This window comes from Nansenia antarctica (assembly GCF_963989245.1).
Source record: "Nansenia antarctica genome assembly, chromosome: 8".
NCBI lineage: Eukaryota > Metazoa > Chordata > Actinopteri > Argentiniformes > Microstomatidae > Nansenia > Nansenia antarctica.
Genome location: NC_137678.1, coordinates 6,545,296 through 6,560,734, shown reverse-complemented (window position 1 = coordinate 6,560,734; position 15,439 = coordinate 6,545,296). Strand labels below are relative to the sequence as shown.

Here is a 15,439-nt window from a genome sequence, read left to right as displayed (position 1 = left end):
GTCAGCATTATGTATTCTTTATCCTGGTTGGTTGAAGAAAAACTGTATTTTCTTTCTTTTGTACTAGGATTATAGCTAGTTTAAATGTTGCCTCTCCTTTTTTCAGTGAATAGAAAATGTCTGTGTTGTTCATCTGAAGGCCAGATTGTGTCAGAACTGCAGAATCATTCCCCATCTTCCGCCGGAGACTGAAGACTGAAGACCCGCTCTTAAACGTCCTTGGGTTGTTTGAAAGGCGCTATAGAAATTAAAGTTATTATTATTAACTGTCCCTCCTGAGACATCAACTACCCCCCTGTACTGTTTCCCCAGTGTCAAAGTACACATTTAAAAAATCATCCTTCTTCTAGGATGACGACTGTCAATGGCCCCTGGCCTGAGTATAAATTACTTTTTCCTGCTATGACTGGTGGATGGATGATTCACTTACTTAGTCACATGTATTTGTTGTAAGTCGCTTTGGAATAAGGCGTCTGCTAAAATGCCAAAAATGTAAATGTAATTGTGTCTCTTGCAGAGTTTTGCGGAGAATACCATGAATGAGCTTCTGGGTTGGTACGGCTATGACAAGGTGGAGCTAAGAGAGTCGGACAACATCGAGATCCAGAACTGTCCTGATGGAGAGGCACGTCAGCATATCTCAGTTCTTAAAGGTGAGTACACGTCGTGAGCCGCAATGTAGACACTGTAGAAATTATGAGAAGAGATAATACATTTTATTAGCTTGGAATCACTTCTAAAACAACAGACTATAGCTCCATTCAAGAGCTGAAAATGTAAGATCAAGAAAGACTGCTTTCCTTGTGAATCCTCTGTTTAGCATATTTAAATTACCATCATTTTAAGGTTGATGTGGATTATTGGATCATTGTGCTTCCCACAATCCTACATGGGATGTGTCTCGACAATATACTAAACATTCAATGAAATGACAGAATAACTTGTGTCTTGTTATTGGCAGAGACAGAATTCCCCCAGGGGAACACTCCAATTAAATACTTGTACAACTAACAGAATTGCTGAGTGGTATTAATCTGATTTAGGCTACTTGATTGGGCTACATTGTGGTGGACTTGCAGTCTATGAATGATTACAACAATGGTGTTCTGGGCCGGCGATCTGACCATCTGCAAAGGCTTAATGGAAGATCCCTGTCGAACACAGACGTTACATTAGATTGCGTGTGTGCGCCGACAAGCATGCAAGCTTGGAGCGTATCGTCTTAAACAGAACCCGTTTCTGTTTGAGACGTGGGGGGAAAACAATGTGTTCCCGATTGCTTGCAGATACACACTAACGATCTGGATTAAACTAAGTTATAGAATTGGAGTGTTAACACTCTTTAGCACTTTTTGCAGAGCTTGCATGTCGTTGGCGCGAGTGCGCAGCCAGTGTCGTTTCCGTATTAGAGCATTTTGCATTTTGAGGACTTTGGTCCTCTGTGTAAAGGGAAACCATTTATTGGTTTATTTTTTACATAGTCAGGACCAACCCCACTTCCTTTTTTATCTCTGCTAGAAAACTCTTTGCCAAAAATGCAACCGTCGTTGGAGAACAGCGATATCTCTCCTAACCAAGCCAACAGCTCCCACTCCACGCCAGAGTCTTCCATCACCCCCTCCACCTCCACGCCCAGCGCCAAGGAGCACGGGAACATGCCCATTACAGTTCCGCTGATCCCACCCCCAATGATCAAGCCACCAGCAGGTAGGACGCCAATACCCAGAGATGTTGAGCAACAGGGTCAAAGGTTAGCAAAAGGTTTTGTAGCAGTAAACAAACATCAGTGTTCTTCCTTGTCCTTGTCCGTTTCAAAACAATTTCTCAAATTTGCGTCTGCTCAACACAATTTGCTTACAGGAAACACTGTTCGCCAAATTGTTCGACCCCAGAGGTGTTGGGGACCACAGGCCTGTGGTCATCCACAAACAATCCATCTCTCAGGTCGCCTCTTACAAGTATCTTGGGGTTTTCATTGATAACTCACTCACCTGGAGCACTCATGTAGACAGCCTTTGTAGCAGATTACAACAACGACTACACTTCCTACGCCGCCTTAGAGTTCATGGTGTTGACCAAAAATGTATGCTACTCTTCTACCAGTCTGTCTTAGAGAGTCTCATCAGATACGGCATTACATCTTGGTTTGGTAACCTATCTGTAAAACTAAGGTCCAAACAGTGATGCCGGTAACGCGATACTAAGTATCGCGATACTCTAATCTGATTACTTTTCCCAGTAACGACTATTCTATCGCGATACTATTTCCAAATCAGTAATCTGATTAAAGTTACTTATTCGAGTGACTGTGCGTTACTATTGCGTTACTACCTCATAACTTAGGCTAAATGCAGTATTTCTTTGTAATGTTCGATAGTAAACAAACATTTATTGCTTTTCTCGCGTCTTGGGGAGTGACGTCAGTGATCACGTTTTCAACACGAGGTGCAGCAGAATCGCTCACGTGTATCACCACGCTGATTGCACAGTGTAAACAGAAGCGTATAATGGAGCGAGAACAGAGATATGCGTTAAATAGCTGGAAATATAGGGATTATTTTGAGTTTGTGTCAGCAAAGGATGACAAGAACATAAATGTTCGTTGTACACTCTGTGCTGGCAAGAAAATATTGTCCTGTGGTAAAAGCCTGAATGGTCAGGGTAGGTTTTAGGTTTTGTGAAACCCCTCCTTGCTAGTTACTGTTAAGGGGAGGCTACCCCCCCTAGACTTTGCCAATAGGCAAAAAAAGAAAGAAAATAGATATCACTATGAACACATTCCCAGTTTGTTATGTACATAAAAACTATGAAAAAATGTATTGCAAGTTTTCTGAATTTATTATTGTTTATGTTTATTATGCAAATTAGATGCTAATTGGACCCAAATCTCCAGGATCACTCACACCATCATATTTGTCAATTTTTTTATTTTTTTATTTTATTTATGTTGACACATAAGAAAACAAACTTTGCACACAGCAGATTGTGTCTATGTCCTCGTATCAGCCCATACATCAGGAAATACTGTCCATAGTCATAAAAAAATCTATTTTCGCCATGGTTTTGGTATAAAATGTACTATAAACAGGGCTATGAATGATATATCATCAAACTCTTGTGTGCAGAGAAGCAGAATATGGATAGGAAGAAATGTGGAAAGTTTGGTCTGTTTTGGTGCAAGGAAAATCCTTGTGTGTGGACAAGTGTGTGGACAAACACATAAAAACAAAAAAACTGCTATTCACAAACACAAAACCTAATCAAACCATTAGCAATAAACATCCTAAACACCTGACTGATAACTGAATAACATAAACTGAACAGAAATGCACACAGGCTACAAATAGTGGCTGTTATGGAATAGAAAGTGTCTCCCTCTCTCACAAACCTCTGGCACCACCATGTAATCAGCACACAGAACTACAGCCAGCCAGCCAGCCAGACACACACACACACACACACACACACACACACACACACACACACACACACACACACACACACACACACACACACACACACACACACACACACACACACACACACACACACACACACACACACACACACACACACACACACACACACACACACACACACACACACACTTGTGTCAAGCCTAGTTACAGAACCTGGTACTGGTGTGTGAGCACATCTGCCTCTCCTGTGTGTGAGAGAGGGACAGAACCTGGTACTGGCGCCGCAACCGAGTCGGGGCTCGGATATGTGTTCGGCGGGCCCGAGCCGATTCAGGAAATATTAGAACGGCGTCTGTGGCTCGTACGGTTGCGACGCAGCGGTACTTTGACCTGAAGTGCCTAGGCCGAGAAGCCTGAATTTGAGTTATTTTTAAATGCTTTTCGGTCAGCGCGGCCGTTCCGAGGCGCAGAGACGCACCGTTTTCGACGAGGTCATTCGTAAGGGGCTTGGCACCCGTACTCTGTCGAGTTTTTTCTGCTAGGCGCGACCGAAGATGTTCGACATTTGTGAAAACCAGACCTCTAGCTCACTCAGGAGGGGAGTTATGAATTCTGGCCACAGGAGGCCATACAATGGGCTAGAGACTTGAAATCACTTTTGTCTGAAAGCTGGCATCCCACTGATGGTGTGTGTCTTTTTCTGTTCCCCTGGCTACATAGGAAGTGTCCCAAAGGTGAGCCTAAAGTTCAGGAGGTCGCCAATGTTAAACGGCTGAGTGGGGAGGGGTAGTGAGTGACTAAATTGAGTGCTGTTTGGTGATACATTGGGCTAGAGATCTGAAATCACTTTTGGCTGAAAGCTGGCATCCCACTGATGGTGTGTGTCTTTTTCTGTTCCCCTGGCTACATAGGAAGTGTCCCAAAAGTGAGCCTAAAGTTCAGGAGGTCGCCAATGTTAAACGGTGGGTCACAGTGATTGACTAAATTGAGCGCTGTTTGGTGATACATTGGGCTAGAGACTTGAAATCACTTTTGTCTGAAAGCTGGCATCCCACTGATGGTGTGTGTCTTTTTCTGTTCCCCTGGCTACATAGGAAGTGTCCCAAAAGTGTCCCTAAAGTTCAGTAGGTCGCCAATGTTAAACGGCTGAGTGGAGAGGCTAGTTCCGCCTTCCGCGTCACATGGGACACGACAACCAATCACATTCGAGAATTTTCGCATCAACCAATAGAATCGCGTATTCTAAAAGAATGCAACCTATCTATTTTAGTGATTGGTTGCTGATACAAGGGGCGTTGTAAATTTTGGAAGCGGCCATTTTGAGCACAAGAAACACATCTTTCAAACAAGGCCAGGCTTGATGTATTTCAGACAGCAGCCGTTTCGGTAACGCTGTGCGTAAACTACTAACTTTTGGCGAATTTATGAGGATTTTACGGACGCATGCACCACAATCAAGTAAAATAAACAACCAAATGTGTTTTTGTCGATGTTGTATTGTCACTAATATGAAAGAAAACATGTTTAGGAGGCAAAAGAGCAACTCATCTCAAAATCGGGGAAAAATGGGAAATTGCGTTTTGAGGGGGGTAGCCCCACTTAAATAAAGATTATATTTATTTTATTGTTTAAAAACAAGTATTTATGTTGGGTGAGGCAAAGAAAGACTCTTTATTTTGTTGTTTTAAGTTATTGTTTAAAGTTTAATTATGTAATTTAAGTTACTGTTAAAATAAAGTGAGTTTTGGCAAAACCAGTTTTCATTTTTATGTTGCGGGTGGGGGGGGGGGGGGGGTCGGGTGCCTAGGCAGCTGCCAATAGTAACTAAAAAAGTAACTAGTAATCTAACTTAGTTACTTTTAAAATCAAGTAATCAGTAAAGTAACTAGATTACTTTTTAAAGGAGTAATCAGTAATCAGTAATCAGAATACTTTTTCAAAGTAACTGTGGCAACACTGGGTCCAAACTGGTCCGACTGATACAGACTGCATGGAAGATCATAGGGGTGAAAGACCACTCATCCCTGCAGTCTATTTTTGAACAGGCTACTCTCAGACAGGCTAATAGAATTCTCATGAATCCCTCCCATGTCCTACATGCAGAGTATGAACTGCTGCCCTCTGGGAGGAGGTTCAGAGTCCCCCGCGCTAGATTAAATAGATTTAAAAATTCTTTTATTCCCGTTTCTGTTAAACTTTTAAACTGCACCAGATGAATGTGAACATATCTTGCTTATCGTTTTATTTCCACTCTTGTTTTAATCAGGGCCGCCTTCTGTTTGTGTGCTAATATTCTGTATTGTCTGTTGCTCTTTGTTGGCTGCTGTGGGGTGCAAGCCCAATACAAATTTCCCAGTGATGGGACAATAAAGTGACTTTTGACTTTTTGACTTGAAATTGTTTTAAAAACCGCAAAAGCTGCTTGATTTATCTTGCTTGGCATAACTGAACCAGTAGAATAGTCCCCTATGTTCAAACCCCATCTTTCCAGCACTCCAGGTATTGGGTGAGCTAAATAAAGTGCACCTCCTGTATTGGAAAGCAAAGAAATAGCAAACGTTGAAATAGGCATCTTGTTTGGGGCCAGATGTGTGTGTGTGTCTTAGTTTGAAACCCCACTTAGAGGGTGAGGGTCACTAGGAGCTTCCCACAAACCTGGTTTTGCTCCATCACCTGGTCATCTCTCAGTGGACAGTTACGTGAGCCTGGTCAAACAGATGTGATTCCCTGTGTGACCTGTGAGCCACCATGGCTTGAGATGCTCGTTGGTCGGTGTGAAGAGAGCGCCATTGGCATCACCCGAGAGGAACCCCCTCCACCTAGCATGGGTGGGGGGGTCGGAGGGGGGACCAGATGGTGTGGTCCTGCCATAAGTCCAATACATATTGCTAACCCCCTCCCTCAACGTCCCCCCTATTGAATAATGAATATTCCCTGCTAGAGTAACAGAGGGGCTTTTGAGGTGCAGGTACACTGGATGTTTGTAGGTATTTAGTATGGGAGCTGCATAATTACCAGGCTCTTTCGCTCTGCAGATGCAAGGTTGAGCTAACGCTTAATGGGAAGAGAGACAAAACAACGTACCTCAGTGGCAAATAACAAGATACTTTTAAAAGAACAGTTATGCCTTTGTTGCTGCAGAATGTAATTTTTTTTCAATACTGATAATTTGAGGTGGGAACATTGAACATGGATTTTTAAAAACTGTACAATGACAGAGGTATTTTGGAAGGAAACACAAGCCACTGGGGTTTTATTACGTCCATTCACACCTACAGTGAGAGAGAGAGAGCTCTGAGATTGGGCAGCAAGAACATAAAATACCATAAAATATTAGTATTAAATTAAATATTTAAATATTCAATTAGTCTTTACTTTAAAACCGATTGCATGTATAGATCCATTACGCTTAACAAGAGTGGGTAAAAAGACTAATGGGCATACAGTTGTTATACATGTATTATACATTTATTGTACATTTATTCATCCGTGCACAGATTTTGGTCATAATGGGATAATTGGGAGTTATTGGAAGGAGTTCCACAGGAAGAGTCAATTCAAGTCAATTACGAGCAGCCATAGTTGACCATGATAGATCCATTTGATGTCATGGAGGGTTTAATAGGCTTTATTCAGCTGGCGGCCATGTTGAATTGAAAACGAGGCTGAGGTGGGGAAGCTCGGAAGATTACTGTTAAAACGATGGCTACATGCATGTTTGCTCGTTAGAGGTGCACACCAACACACTTCAGTTACTAGTTTATTATGAACTTTCAATTGAAAATAAAGGAGAAATAGCTATAACTATACTACTGTTCACTATAATATAGCCTAGTATGTGTGAATCCTACTCATTCCATAAATATCTCATGGTGCTAACAGTGCTTAGATTCCCGCTGGGACCATGTGACAGTGGCTGGTGAAAGGGTGAAGTCGGCAAACCAATCAAAATGACAACGAGAAACATGTGATATATGTTCCAGTTTTATTCTTTGAACAACAGAATAGCAAACGTTAAAATGCACAGATTAATAACGTATGTATGCCATGTCTTGGATGCAGACGTAATGTAAGTGAAGAGGAGATCGATCGGGACTGCAGGAGTGTCTAACGAATGAATGAAAGCAGATGACCCAACCATTCAGCGCTATTGTGATGTGTGACACAAGTTTACGTTATAGCTATAAATAGCCTACACTTGATAAACCAGTGCTGTGATATAATTTATCGTCTTAGAAACATCTTAGCAAGAGGCACTTCAACAATGATCCTAAAGTTTATTATGCATCAGCTCTTTTTATACAACCGAAATGTACACAGCGTAGACATGCCATATCTTGGATGCAGACGTAATGCAAGTGGAGAGGAGATTGATCAGGAGTTGACAATACTACCGAATGAATTAAAGTGAATGAATTTCTATTATTTTACGGTACTGTCTCAATTATATGAGTAATTTTCTGGGTCTACCATTACGTGCATGCCCAGTGTACCTGAATACACGTTCCATGTGGCCAGAAATTCTTTTGCACGACGATGATAAAACGCTTGTGTGGCCAGAGATCGAAATTGTTATTATAGTAACATACTGGCTCATTACCGACTATTGTATGGACCTTAAGTGACATCATTTATTGGCAGGGCAACAGAGGCTTGTATTGGAACTTCTATAGACTAAAGTGTGTTTCTTATGTTACAATTCATGATATAGCCCCTGATTGGATGAGCTCTATGATGAATTCTATCACTTCCAAAAGGGCAACATCTGGGAGATCACTGCTGATGAAACTGTTATCGCAAAGCACAGCATGCAAATGTTGGCTAGCAAACGACTGTTACAGCCCAATTAACTTACTATCAAACTACAGCAACCCTACAGGGAGGCTAGCTTTAACAATAAAACAGTACACAAAACACAGTCACAATTATCATTATTAAACGTTTATTCATGCGGACAACTAGTGGTCGTTGTGTGTAAATAGCAGCTTGAGCATTGTAAAGTGGGGGTCATTGACTCTTTTAGTAGCACGGCTGTTCTAGTGTTAAGATCACTATTTGATCAGTTGGATATACTGTAGATTCCCAAGACTGTGTTCCTTCCCTGTTGTTGTGTGTGTGTGACATACACTGTTATAGACTACCCTGCTATGTTATGTACAGATTTCCACAAACTTGCTTTCCCTCTGTCTGCTTGTTTTGCGGCTCCTCAGACGAAGACATGTCCAACGTCCAGATCATGTGCGCCTGGTGTCAGAAGGTGGGCGTTAAGCGCTACTCCCTCAACATGGGCAGCGAGCTGAAGAGCTTCTGTAGTGAGAAGTGCTTCGCCGCCTGCCGCAGAGCCTACTTCAAGAGAAACAAGGTGAGCTCCCCTCCCAGTCCTCCTACCTTAACTACCTTAACCACCTGTGCAGTGTCAGAGCAGTCCATGTGTCACCTACGTACATGTTCTGACATCACTTCCCACCTACATACACCTCCAACCACCTGAGAGGAAGACTTCCTGTTGCATTGTTTGTGTGTTCACATGCTTGTCCAGTTTCAATGTACAATGCTTATTTATTTGTTTTACTATTGATTCTTTATGCTCTATTCCGGTCTATAAGAATAGCACATTGAGTCAACCATGACCATCTTTGAGGTCACAGTTGAAAGTTCTAGTTCATATCCCACTGAAGTCCATGTGGATTGCCTGACAGAGAAAAAGCTACACATACATACACAGCTTAAGCTTATATAGAACTTGGGGCGTGTCAATAAGAACATTTCAATAAAATAAAATAAAAACTTTCGAGAAACATTACCTGCAATATCATTTTCTTTATACAGCCTTAGAATGACTCCTAGTTGACATCCTGTGGGCAGGATCTGAATACAGAACACTTAATAGCAGTCGTAACCATGGTTTCCATAGACTTGAACCCTACTTACCACCTTTGGACAGACGTGTGTTTCTGTCAAACATTTGGTTCCCTAAACCAAAGATTTAAACTAAAATGGTACTACGTTTTCTCTGTCCCATTGAGAATGCCACCTTGGCAGAAGGACACCTTTTCAAACACACCTTAACCCATGTGACCATCACTTCCCTAACTGTCACATTGACCGGGCAGCAATTTTACTAAAATAAATACATATCGCTTTGGAGGCACTTAAGCGGTGCTGCTGGAATGGACAGAATATAGGGATGTACATGGAGAATATAGGACATACATGGAGAATATAGGGACATACATGATAAGTCTGTTACGCTTTTATATAGCCAAGATAAAGTCAATCAAATGAAAAATCTCTCTCACATGCTTATTTGGTTAAAGGTCCAGTATGTCTTTTTTTTACTTTAAAATAGGGCTAAATGGCCATGATAAATCGATAGCAATCACGGAATGAGATTGCATAATAAAAAGTGTTTGGTGGCGAGCGCAATTTTGGTCCAAACAAAGCACTTTATCATTCCTGGTGTCGTGGTCGAACACTGGCCTTTCTGTACCATTGGTATCTTTTGTTTGTTTACATGGATATGCACACATTTGCCGCTATTAGAAAACAGCATATTGTATGTTTTCACATTTTCGGTGTCGCCGAAGAGGGCAGCAACGTTTAAAACTACTTCACCCTTAACATCACTTTATTCACTGCTTGTTTAACAGAGTTTGCTAAATATTATAGATTTTGCCACTCATTAAAATTCTAAAATCAAAAATATGATATGAAGTAACCTTAAATCAACAATTATTATATTTGTTAAATTAATTAAAATATCAATATGAATTGGTGTAGTGGATAACTTTAGAAAATTAATTGCTGCTACTACAGTATATGGCACCTAAACAGCAAGGGTATACAGAGGAAGGAAGATGAATGAATGGAGTGACTGGGGTTAAGTGCTCTTCTCCCAGAGCCCTCTCCTTCTTACAGGACCTGCCATGAACGGCAACATGGCCACCATCCTGGTCCTGGTGGAACCACTATAGGGGATCACCCCACGGTCCGTCATTTTGGCAGTGCGTTGCATCTGTCCGGCCTCCAGGCCCCTTGTCCCATGTGAGACCTGTCCTTGGTTCTTGAAGCACATATGAGTACCTGACTGAGCCTTGGGTGACTGTCGGCTTTGAGACGTTGTCTCTTAAGATGGCTTTGTTTCTAGTCTTGACCATAATAATAATAATAATAATAATAATAATAATAACTTTAATTTATATAGCGCCTTTCAAAAAGCCCAAGGACGCTTTACAAGGGAATGATCGGACAAACAAAACAGAAAACAAACAAAGCAAAACTGAAACAATGACTAGGGGCTAAAGGCCTTGGAGAACAGATGAGTTTTGAGGGCTAGTTTGAAGGAGTCCAGGGTGGGGGCGTTGCGGATCATTATGGGGAGGGAGTTCCAGAGAGTAGGTGCAGCCACGCTGAAGGCTCTGTCCCCAAAGGTCCGTAGGTTGGTGCGAGGGGTGGATAGCAGGCCCTTGTCTGCAGACCGCAGGTTCCGGGAAGGGGTATGCTGGGGGAGGAGGTCAGTTAGGTACTGGGGGGCGCATGCGTGGAGGGATTTGTAGGTGAGGAGGAGGATTTTATATGTGATGCGGGACTTGACCGGGAGCCAGTGGAGGTGAATGAGGGTGGGGGTGATGTACTGCCAGGGCTTGGTGTGGGTGAGGACCCTGGCAGCTGAGTTCTGCACATACTGGAGCCTGTCCAGGGCTTTGCTGGGTACCTGAACAGGACTCCATTACAATAGTCCAGACGGGAGGTGACGAAGGCGTGGATGAGGGTTTCGGCAACGGAGTCAGTGAGGGAGGGTCGTAATCTGGCGATGTTTTGAGGTGGAAAAAGGCGGATGGTCTAGAGCAGTTAGTGACCTCTAGTCTTGACCATGGTCTAGAGGGGTAGTGACCTAGTCTTGACGTGGTCTAGAGATAAAAGGATATACCTAGGCAAGGTAGCTAGCAACGATTGTGATTTTACTAACACAAACTTCAATGGCATTTCTACGCTAGTTTGCTAGCAAGAGAGGGTAAAATAATTTTAGAGAGTGTTTGTTTCATACAAAAAGAGTGTATTTTTATTTCAGAAACTGGAAGACATCCTAATTTTAAAAAGTAGTATCTTGTTGTGAAATCTTGAAAAGTAACATTCATGTGCGGCGCTCCATTCCGAAAGGTGAACATAATTAAATCTGAGACCTAGAAACATCAGAAATGTGTGTTGTATTTTTCGCATGTTGTCCAGAGACAACATGTGCTCTTATTCTATATTTTATCTTGCACTTGCACATTCATGCAGGCCATTTGTGTAAGTGATACCAACATGTTTCCTTTTTCCATACACCCACAAGGTTAGCCACAACAACAAACCTCCACTATTCACCCCCCCCCATCCCCACAAAAAAGAAATCATAGCTTGAAAAGGTATCTGGTGTCTGTGTGCATTGGAAAGGGGAGCTGTGACATAGCGAGTGAGATGAGGTAGACACAGGCTGAGGCGACGCATCGGATTTCGTGAAATATCTCCAGCTGCCTCGTCTGCGTAACCTGACCCCCTCCTTGAGGATGGGGAGGGGGGGGGGGGGGGGGCGGTTAAATAAATCTTTGTTAATGCTCTACTTAGTCACAATATGGTTAACTTTGTGCTTATGGTTTTAAAGTCCTCAGAGAATTTGTTTAGATTTTGATGTATTAATTACCAATAAACATTTGTGCTCAATTTGTTTGCTATACATACATAACACCAATGGGATCTTACTGCTAGATATCCTTTTTAGGGGTCCAAGTCCGAAGGGCTGGAAGCCTATTGTAATCGTTACAGTAAGATTATTTTTAGGGGTCCAAATCCGAAGCGTTTGAGACCTATTTTTAATTGTGACATGGTCTGGTGGAAAGGTCCGCGTGCATCTTGATGTTCTATCAGCATGTTGTGTTGTGCTGAACATGCAGTTAGATGTTCATAGCAATGTTTTCTTGCTAGCTGCTAGTTAGCTACCAACGCCATGGTTGCAAGAGCGTGTTTTGATTCAGAGTGACTTTACTCCGATTCTCCATTTGTGGTGTACCAACATTGAAATAATGTTCTTCAACTAATTTCAGATTTCAATATATTAATAAATAACCTGTTTAACACTACAACAGCCGTGCCTATTTTACCTACTAGTAGAGCCGCCTTGGGGGTCAAATAGACCCCCTTTTTAGAATGTAAATCTGCTATTTACACACCGAGATCACTAGAGGGCGCTTCTTTTTTTAGCCTGCCTCCTACACAGAAAAACTGCAAAAAAGCGTTACACTATCTTATGTGATTTTGAAAATGTAAGGATACTGGGTGGTAGAACACACATATCTAGGAAAAGTCATGAAAGGAGGGTGCTGAAATTTGATCGAGTGCAAAGATATAATTTCTTTTTTACTCACAGGGGTCACCGTGACCCCTCACAGCTCTTCTAGTGTTAAATAATATATATTCCAAACACTAAACATGAGTGCTTTATTTGGACATTATGTGATTTTTTCCAATACCTTTAGAGCCCTGAAATAGGCGGAGTATGTGTACAAAATTGTGTACTTTCTAAAAGGTGAACCCAATCTGAAAAACTCTACTATGACCGGTTAACCCATTGACTTGGAAGTTGTGGTAAGTTCATGTAATTTGTGGTAGAATTGATATAAACCATACATTTAATAATAATAATAATAATTTATTAAATTTATATAGCGCTTTTCCGAGGCTCAAAGACGCTGACAATATAGGATACACATGGGGAAACACAAAAACAACAAGTAACAACAACAAGTAACATGGAACACAGAGTCAGCGAACGGGGAGGGGGTGGTGTAGAGTCCGGTGTTGATGTTGCTGGGAGCCTCGATGGATGTGGCGGCGGCAGCGGAGAATGCCTGCCTTGGTGGCAGCAGCAGCAGTGAGGCGATGGTTGTGGTTCAGTGAGTGTAGGTGAGACGAGAGAAGGGCAGGGGGAGGTGGGGGGCAGGTGAGATGGCCGGGAGTCCAGGGCAAAACGACAGGCAGTGAACCAGAGCGACAGCGCGGTGCCGCCGTTGCCGTTGTCATCAGTATTGCCAGCCTGGGACCGAACCCGCGCGGCCGGCCAGCCTAGCCGTGCCATGCCAGCGACCAAATCGCGCAGCAGTGAGTGAAGGCTGGGAAGGACTGACACTCACCTGCGGAGATGGCAACCCCCGGACCGGGGAGGGAGCGGTGGCTACCTCCCGGGACGAGGGTAGTAGCACAGCACGGCCAGGCCAGCGATGTCTGAGAGCGGCGCGCAGCGGGTCGGTCGGCAACACAGAGCCGGGGGACAGGAACGATGAGGCGGTGAGTACTGCAGTCCGGTAGTGAAGGCGGTGAGTACTGCAGTCCGGTAGTGAAGGCGGTGAGAGGCGGGAGATGGCGGGGGGGAAGGCAGCGGAGGTCGGCGGGACAGGATACAAAAAGGATAGGACAGGATGCAAAAAGACAGGATACAAAAAGACAGGACAGGATACAAAAAGACAGGATACAAAAAGACAGGACCGGGAAACAGAAGCGGCAGTCACAACGCGGACGCCAGCGTGCTCTGAACCCGGAAAAACAACTACGGCAAACGCAACAGGACAAACAGGACGAGACGATACAATGGGATATGACATGGTTCTAATGTACATTTTTGGAGTATATTGTTTCAGAAGAGAAGTACCATTCAAAGATGTCTAATGATGACATCTAATGATGATCTAGATGTAATTAGAATAAGCTATAATTTTAAGTATTAAAAGGGTGCACTTCACAATTTTGTAAAATGTCTTTATTTATTTTTTACATAACTTAACATATTGAATATGGCATTTTTCTGTTCAGGGCCTCAGGGCCATTCCACTCAGGGGCATTCCACTCAGGGGCATTTCACTCAGGGGCATTTCAGTCAGGGGCATTTCTCTCAGAGCCATTTCACCCAGGGCCATTTCAGGGGCAACGTTTTCTTCAACCTCAAGTCAATGAGTCCATCAGCCCCAACCACATGTTTGTGCTAAAATTATACTCTTGATGATATATTTTTGACCTTGCTATTCAAATATAGCATCATATTATAGCTTTTCCTCCCTATATGCCACAGATATTTTTCTCATCGTTTTGTGGTGCTAACCCTTCCATTAATAACAACATGGATAATCCCTAATGAGGACATTACACATCTCAATGTAAAACCAACAGCACTGGGACAGTCAACCACTGTGACCCGGTCTCCCCTATCATTACAGGGACAGTGGCTTGCTCTAATCCTTTGTGTGCTAACAATAGATGACGTCACAGAGGATGAGAGCAAGCTACCTTCTGGAACTGCTGGTCCAAAGTGATTATTACACTTAAGCAATAATAATAATAATAATTATAACTTTATTTGTATAGCGCTTTTCCTGCGAACGTTGCAGCTCAAAGTGCTTTAATCATTATATAATCTTAATTTAATTATTTAGTCATTTAAAGGCAATATTAAAAAGATGGGTTTTTAGTCTTGACTTGAACATGTGCTGAGGTTGCATCCCTAATGTAAACTGGCAGTGCATTCCACAATCTGGGTGCATAAAATGAGAATGCAGCCTCACCAAATCTCTTCTTTTGTACATGTGGTACACAGAGAAAACCAGCGTCAGAAGACCTGAGAGCTCTATTGGGCTGATATGCTAGCAAAAGGTCTTTCAAATATTCTGGTCCTATGCCAGTGAGAGCTTTATAAACAAGCAGAAGGATCTTGAAATCTATTCTGAACTTAACAGGAAGCCAGTGTAGAGTTTCTAAAATAGGAGTTATATGAGCTCGTCTGCTTGTTTTGGTTAAAACTCTCGCTGCTGCATTTTGGACTAATTGTCTTCGGTACTCGGCCTGCGCCCTCGTACTTACGACCGAATCACAGCTGTGCTGATATTCAGTATAACAGCACGACCTCGAGTGTGATATTGCTTTCATTCAACAGTTCTACAACACCATTTATTAGTTAACAGTAATAAGAGACAACAGATTATGATTTGTTTGTT

The 15,439-nt window shown here is 42.6% G+C and overlaps 1 protein-coding gene across 1 annotated transcript in view; it reads left to right on the top strand.

The window, feature by feature from the left end:
- Positions 1 to 15,439, top strand: part of sobpa (sine oculis binding protein homolog a) — a gene marked incomplete at both ends in the record, with an annotated part of 60,930 nt that overhangs the window by 17,131 nt on the left and 28,360 nt on the right. The window contains 3 exons of the mRNA XM_080537967.1: positions 518 to 653; positions 1,519 to 1,707; positions 8,630 to 8,781. Of these exons, the coding sequence (XP_080394093.1) occupies positions 518 to 653; positions 1,519 to 1,707; positions 8,630 to 8,781 (477 nt within the window). The remainder of the gene's footprint in view (positions 1 to 517; positions 654 to 1,518; positions 1,708 to 8,629; positions 8,782 to 15,439) is intronic.